General features: G+C 45.0%; 1 protein-coding gene across 1 annotated transcript; it reads left to right on the top strand.

Annotated features, from left to right (window-relative positions):
* Positions 1 to 331: 331 nt before the first annotated feature.
* nrsn1 (neurensin 1) lies at positions 332 to 5,261 on the top strand. The gene is made up of 3 exons (XM_036935194.1): positions 332 to 455; positions 3,893 to 4,161; positions 4,629 to 5,261. The coding sequence occupies exons 2-3, from the start codon at positions 3,976 to 3,978 to the stop codon at positions 5,025 to 5,027; spliced, it is 585 nt and encodes a 194-aa protein (XP_036791089.1). The 5' UTR covers positions 332 to 455; positions 3,893 to 3,975; the 3' UTR covers positions 5,028 to 5,261.
* Positions 5,262 to 8,177: the final 2,916 nt, after the last annotated feature.

The raw sequence follows: 8,177 nt of genomic DNA, 5'->3' as shown, positions 1-8,177 counted from the left end.
CAGTCAACTAACATGACCTTTATGAATTATGAAGCCTATATGTCGTTTATGTGTTGTTGTTTTTTGTATTACATAAACGGTTCAAAATTCACAAAAACTGACGAAAACTGACGAAAACTGACGAAAACTGTCTCACCGAACAAAACACATCAGATCCCCTACGTCTGTGTTTACCACATACCTTAGTTTCAGCGTTTATCATTTATTAATAAAAAACGTATTTCCCATTGACTTTGTCCAACGAACCATGGCGGAGTTAGTGCCTACAAAAATGACGCCATTATACTGTTATCCTCTATTGGGCAAGTCGACAAGACATGGATCTGACGCCTGCGCAGAAGCCAGCGTGAGTCTGAATCATCGATAGGGCGACTGTCGGAGCTGAGAATCTAGAGTGATGGGACCTGAGTGAAGGAACAGCCGCGAGTGATCACTCTCCAAGCCGGTTATGACAGGTATATTTCAGCCTTAAATGCATTCGGATATTCACTTTAACGTTTTTTTTTTAAAACGGGTTTATAGTGGAAACGACTGTACTGGGCTATCTGATTGTGGATTACATAATAGTGGTGGAAATATGATTAGCTGTATGGCTTTTCAACATCTGGAAGTGACATTTAAAATGAGAAAATGTCTTGATCTACTGTCTCAACATTTAGGGTGTGATTAACTGTCGAGTTATGTATTTTTTTTTTGAAAGAACTAGACAGAAGACGTTTTGTCAGACTCAGATCAATAGTGTTTGTAGTTTTGTAAATAGACAGTTGACTTCCCAATCTCAACTTTATTTAGCCTATAGCATGCGCCTGGTGTGGCTTAGAATCCAAAGCAAATCCGTTTACTTTGACGATAACAGCTTGTAGCCTAATCGATTACATGGTTTGATGCTATTATCTTAGATAAAAGATGTCTCAAGGGGACTGTGAAAGCAAGACGAAGGAAGGACGTGTGTGTCAGAGCAGTATGGCGTCATGTCTTACGTCTCTGACTCCTTGGGTAGAGCGGATTCACATTCAGCACCATGGACAGCGATATCTCTCTCTCTCGCTCTGTCGTCGCAGTCATTGAGCTATAAAAGAAGGTCGCATTTTGACCGGGTTACTTTCTTTCGTGTTTCGGTTTAAATGTTAATTATTTGAGATTCTAGAATGTGTTGGGTTCCAATCGGTGAGAGAACGTGATCAAAACAAGATCAGGTGTTTTGACCACTGGCATCCACGTGACCTTATAATTGGTATGACAGAGGTTATTATATTTCGGATACGTTTGTCGTTTCTGTATTTGTTTACTTGACAACTAGGTTTGTGTTTACATTGAATATTACTCATCAAAGCATTGGATTGGAACAAATGACGCTGTCGGCTCTTCAGAGACATATTTATTACGTATGATAGAGATTGTCAATGAGTACACAAACTATACATATTGCATATCTCATTATTAGCATTTTGCATAATACTAAATGCTGAATATTTAAAGTCATTATTTTGCCATATGCACATTCGATTTTATTTGACCTCTATTTTAAAGACCAAGGTCTCTTTCACAGATAAGCCCTGCTTACACATCATTTACAAAATACAAAAAATACAACTACAGCCTTCAACACGGACTACATGTAGACAACAGAAGTGTTATTCATTCAGAGAGAGTCTACATAACATCCTTCAACACTGACTACATGTAGACAACAGAAGTGTTATTCGTTCAGAGAGAGTCTACATAACATCCTTCAACACTGACTACATATAGACAACAGAAGTGTTATTCATTCAGAGAGAGTCTACATAACATCCTTCAACACTGACTACATGTAGACAACAGAAGTGTTATTCATTCAGAGAGAGTCTACATAACATCCTTCAACACTGACTACATGTAGACAACAGAAGTGTTATTCGTTCAGAGAGAGTCTACATAACATCCTTCAACACTGACTACATATAGACAACAGAAGTGTTATTCATTCAGAGAGAGTCTACATAACATCCTTCAACACTGACTACATATAGACAACAGAAGTGTTATTCATTCAGAGAGAGTCTACATAACATCCTTCAACACTGACTACATATAGACAACAGAAGTGTTATTCATTCAGAGAGAGTCTACATAACATCCTTCAACACTGACTACATATAGACAACAGAAGTGTTATTCATTCAGAGAGAGTCTACATAACATCCTTCAACACTGACTACATATAGACAACATAAGTGTTATTCATTCAGAGAGAGTCTACATAACATCCTTCAACACTGACTACATATAGACAACAGAAGTGTTATTCATTCAGAGAGAGTCTACATAACATCCAGCAGGTAGCAGACAGCAGGTAGCAGTTACTAGGCAGCAGATAGAAGGTAATAGGCAGCAGGCAGCATGAAGCAGGCAGCAGATATCAGGTAGCAGATAGAAGGTAATAGGCAGCAGGTAGAAGGTAGCAGGTAGCAGGCAGCAGGTAGCAAGCAACAGGTAGCAAGTAATAGGCAGCAGATAGCAGGTAGAAAAACAACCTAATATCCCTGAACAGGTAGCAGGTAGAAACACAACCTAATATCCCTGAACAGGTAGCAGGCAGCATGCAGCATGTCGCAGGCAGAAACGCAACCTAATAACCTGAACAAGTAGCAGGTAGCAGGTAGAAACACAACCTAATATCCTGAACAGGTAGAAGGTAGAAATGTAGCAGGCAGCATGTAGCAGGCAGAAACGCAACCTAATAACCTGAACAAGTAGCGGATAGCAGGTAGCATGTAGCAGGCAGCGTGTAGCAGGCAGAAACGCAACCTAATATCCTGAACAAGCAGGATAGCAGGTAGAAGGTAGAAACACAATCTAATATCCTGAACAGGTAGCAGACAGAAACACAACCTGATATCCTGAACAGGTAGCATGTAGCAGGCAGCATGTAGAAGGCAGAAATACAACCTAAAATCCTCAACAGGTAGCAGGTAGCAGGTAGAAACACAACATAATATCCTAAACAGGTAACAGGTAGCAGGCAGAAACACAACCTGATATCCTGAACAGGTAACAGGCAAAAATACAACCTAATATCCTGAACAGGTAGCAGGTAGCATGTAGCAGTCAGAAACGCAGCCTAATAACCTGAACAAGTAGCAGGTAGCATGTAGCAGGCAGAAGGCAGCAGGCAGAAACACAACCTAATATCCTGAACAGGTTGCAGGTAGCAGGTAGCAACAGAACCTGATATCCTGAACAGGTAGCAGGTAGCATGTAGCAGGCAGAAGGCAGCAGGCAGAAACACAACCTAATATCCTGAACAGGTTGCAGGTAGCAAGTAGCAACACAACCTGATATCCTGAACAGGTAGAAGGTAGAAGGTAGCAGGTAGAAACACAACCTAATATCCTGAACAGGTAGCAGGCAGCAACACAACCTGATATCCTGAACAGATAACAGGTAGCAGGTAGCAGGTAGAAACACAACCTAATATCCTGAACAGGTAGCAGGTAGCAGGTAGAAACACAACCTAATATCCTGAACAGGTAGCAGGTAGCAGGCAGCAACACAACCTGATATCCTGAACAGGTAGCAGGCAGCAACACAACCTAATATCCTGAACAGGTAGCAGGCAGCAACACAACCTAATATCCTGAACAGGTAACAGGTAGCAGGCAGCAACACAACCTAATATCCTGAACAGGTAGCAGGCAGCAACACAACCTAATATCCTGAACAGGTAGCAGGCTGCAACACAACCTGATATCCTGAACAGGAACAGATGGGTGATTCAAAATGGGAGCAACACTGTGGCTGATCATTCAGCATTGTATCTCTCTCCATAATAAAACTGTTTGTGTGTGTGTGTGTGTGTGTGTGTGTGTGTGTGTGTGTGTGTGTGTGTGTGTGTGTGTGTTGTGTGCAGGCAGTGGCACCCGGTGTGTGTGAGGTTAGTGTGGTGCTCTCTCTCTCTCTCTCTCTAGACAGAGCTGAGGTGAAAGGGTCAGGATGGCTTCAGCCTGTGCTGAGATCTGTGGGTCAGACTACGCTGAACAGACGCAGCACGACCAGAGATACGGCGTCAGATCATACCTCCACCAGTTCTACGAGGAGTGTACTGCCTCCATCTGGGAACGCGATGAAGATTTTCAGATTCAGAGATCGCCTAGTCGGTGGAGCTCTGTCCTCTGGAAGGTATGATATATATGAGAGAAGAGATATTGGGAGGGTATTGGGTCATGGTGCTGTAAACATCCTGACATGGTCTGGGTAGTGTATTGAGCCAGGTTACTGTAAACATCTGCCTGTTCAGGTCTGTCTAGTGTTAGGAACCCTGATCCTGTCTCTCCCTCCCCCAGGTCTGTCTAGCATTAGGAACCCTGAACCCTGATCCTGAACCCTAATCCTGTCTCTCATCCATCCCTCCCCCAGGTCTGTCTAGCGTTAGGAACCCTGATCCTGTCTCTCCCTCCCCCAGGTCTGTCTAGTGTTAGGAACCCTGATCCTGTCTCTCCCTCCCCCAGGTCTGTCTAGCGTTAGGAACCCTGATCCTGTCTCTCCCTCCCCCAGGTCTGTCTAGTGTTAGGAACCCTGATCCTGTCTCTCCCTCCCCCAGGTCTGTCTAGAGTTAGGAACCCTGATCCTGTCTCTCCCTCCCCCAGGTCTGTCTAGCGTTAGGAACCCTGATTCTGGTGACAGGCCTCATTGTCCTATTGGTGGGCTACGCCACCCCGACTAAGATCGAAGCATTCGGGGAAGACGAGCTCCTCTTCGTGGACAGCCACGCTGTCCTCTTCAACCGAGCCTTGGACGTGTGCAAGCTGACGGGCGCCGTTCTGTTCTGCGTGGGTGGCAGCCTGATGGCCGTAGGTCTCCTCCTCTCAGCCTTCTCTAAGAGCTACTCCAAGGAGGAGCTGTACCTGCAACAGAAGTTTAAGGAGAGACTGGTTGATATCCAGAATACGGTCCATCCCGTCACCAGAGCCCCTACTCCGGGGGAGAGTAAGATCCCTGTCACCCTGTCTAAAGTGCAAAGTGTCCAGCCCAACTCAGAGACATAACAGTTGTCAATGTAGTAGTGAGAGGTAGATTATCAGTGGTGTTCATGTGTCCTTGTTCCTAACCCTTCTAAAGGTCAGCTTATGTCATCTTAGTACTACTCCTTACAAACCCTGTGTTTCCAGCACTTACACTCAGGGCTGCAGGAGGAATCACACAGCTCCTTTCATGTAGCTCTGTGTAATTAAGGCTGCAGGAGGAATCACACAGCTCCTTTCATGTAGCTCTGTGTAATTAAGGCTGCAGGAGGAATCACACAGCTCCTTTCGTGTAGCTCTGTGTAATTAAGGCTGCAGGAGGAATCACACAGCTCCTTTCATGTAACGTTGTGTAATTAAGGCTGCAGGAGGTTTCACACTGCTCCTTTCATGTAACGTTGTGTAATTAAGGCTGCAGGAGGAATCACACAGCTCATTTCATGTAACGTTGTGTAATTAAGGCTGCAGGAGGAATCACACAGCTCCTTTCATGTAACGCTGTGTAATTAAGGCTGCAGGAGGTTTCACACAGCTCCTTTCATGTAACGCTGTGTAATTAAGGCTGCAGGAGGAATCACACAGCTCCTTTCATGTAGCTCTGTGTAATTAAGGCTGCAGGAGGAATCACACAGCTCCTTTCATGTAGCTCTGTGTAATTAAGGCTGCAGGAGGAATCACACAGCTCCTTTCATGTAACGTTGTGTAATTAAGGCTGCAGGAGGAATCACACAGCTCCTTTCATGTAACGTTGTGTAATTAAGGCTGCAGGAGGAATCACACAGCTCCTTTCATGTAACGCTGTGTAATTAAGGCTGCAGGAGGAATCACACAGCTCCTTTCATATAACGTTGTGTAATTAAGGCTGCAGGAGGAATCACACAGCTCCTTTCATGTAACGTTGTTAAGGCTGCAGGAGGTTTCACACTGCTCCTTTCATGTAAATCTACTGGCTGGGTTACAATCATGTACCTAGACCAAGAAACTAACAGACTCACTGTATAGAGCAGTGGGTCTCACCCTGGGGTACTTATCCTATCCACATGGGGTACTTATCCTATCCACATGGGGTACTTATCCTATCCACATGGGGTACTTATCCTATCCACATGGGGTACTTATCCTATCCACATGGGGTACTTATCATATCCACATGGGGTACTTATCCTATCCACATGGGGTACTTATCCTATCTACATGGGGTACTTATCCTATCCACAGGGGGAACATGGCCTATCCACAGGGGTACTTATCCTATCCACATGGGGTACTTATCCTATCCACATGGGGTACTTATCCTATCCACATGGGGTACTTATCCTATCCGCATGGGGTACTTATCATATCCACATGGGGTACTTATCCTGTCCACATGGGGTATTTATCCTATCCACAGGGGTACTTATCCTATCCACATGGGGTACTTATCCTATCCACATGGGGTACTTATCATATCCACATGGGGTACTTATCCTATCCACATGGGGTACTTATCCTATCCACATGGGGTACTTATCATATCCACATGGGGTACTTATCCTGTCCACATGGGGTGTTTATCCTATCCACAGGGGTACTTATCCTATCCACATGGGGTACTTATCCTATCCGCATGGGGTACTTATCATATCCACATGGGGTACTTATCCTATCCACATGGGGTACTTATCCTATCCACATGGGGTACTTATCCTATCCGCATGGGGTACTTGTCATATCCACATGGGGTACTTATCCTGTCCACATGGGGTATTTATCCTATCCGCATGGGGTACTTATCCTATCCACATGGGGTACTTATCCTATCCACATGGGGTACTTATCGTATCCACATGGGGTACTTATCCTATCCACATGGGGTACTTATCCTATCCACATGGGGTACTTATCATATCCACATGGGGTACTTTTCCTGTCCACATGGGGTATTTATCCTATCCACAGGGGGTATTTATCCTATCCACATGGGGTACTTATCCTATCTGCATGGGGTACTTATCATATCCACATGGGGTACTTATCCTATCCACATGGGGTACTTATCCTATCCACAGGAGTACTTATCATATCCACATGGGGTACTTATCCTATCCACATGGGGTACTTATCCTATCCACATGGGGTACTTATCCTATCCACATGGGGTACTTATCCTGTCCACATGGGGTATTTATCCTATCCACAGGGGGTATTTATCCTATCCACATGGGGTATTTATCCTATCCACATGGGGTACTTATTATATCCACAGGGGGTACTTGTACTATCCACTGGGGTACTTATCCTATCCACAGGGGGTACTTATCCTATCCACATGGGGTACTTATACTATCCACAGGGGGTACTTATCCTATCCACAGGGGTACTTATCATATCCACATGGGTTACTTATCCTATCCACAGGGGGTACTTATCCTATCCACATGGGGTACTTATTATATCCACATGGGGTACTTATCCTATCCACAGGGGGAACTTATCCTATCCACAGGGTAAACTTATCCTATCCACAGGGTGAACTTATCCTATCCACAGGGGGAACTTATCCTATCCACAGTGGTTACTTATCCTATCCACAGGGGGTACTTATCCTATCCACAGTGGGTACTTATCCTATCCACAAGGGGTACTTATCCTATCCACAGGGGTACTTATCCTATCTACAGGGGTACTTATCCTATCCACAGGGGGTACTTGTCCTATCCACAGGGGGTACTTATCCTATCCACAGGGGGAACTTATCCTATCCACAGGGGGTTCTTGGGAGACTCATCAGAACGTCGGCCTACTGGTGAAATGAGTGGGTATTCTGGGAGACTCATCAGAATGTAGGCCTACTGGTGAAATGAGGGGGTACTTCTGGGGAGACTCATCAGAACGTAGGCCTACTGGTCAAATGAGGGGGTACTTCTGGGGAGACTCATCAGAACGTAGGCCTACTGGTCAAATGAGGGGGTACTTCTGGGGAGACTCATCAGAACGTAGGCCTACTGGTCAAATGAGGGGGTACTTCTGGGGAGACTCACCAGAACGTAGGCCTACTGGTCAAATGAGGGGGTACTTCTGGGGAGACTCATCAGAACGTAGGCCTACTGGTCAAATTAGGGGGTACTTCTGGGGAGACTCATCAGAGCGTAGGCCTACTGGTCAAATGAGGGGGTACTTCTGGGGAGACTC

This window comes from Oncorhynchus mykiss, chromosome 2 (assembly GCF_013265735.2).
Source record: "Oncorhynchus mykiss isolate Arlee chromosome 2, USDA_OmykA_1.1, whole genome shotgun sequence".
In the NCBI taxonomy this organism is placed as follows: domain Eukaryota; kingdom Metazoa; phylum Chordata; class Actinopteri; order Salmoniformes; family Salmonidae; genus Oncorhynchus; species Oncorhynchus mykiss.
The sequence above is the reverse complement of the archived record's forward strand: the minus strand, read 5'-3'. Positions and strand labels throughout refer to the sequence as shown.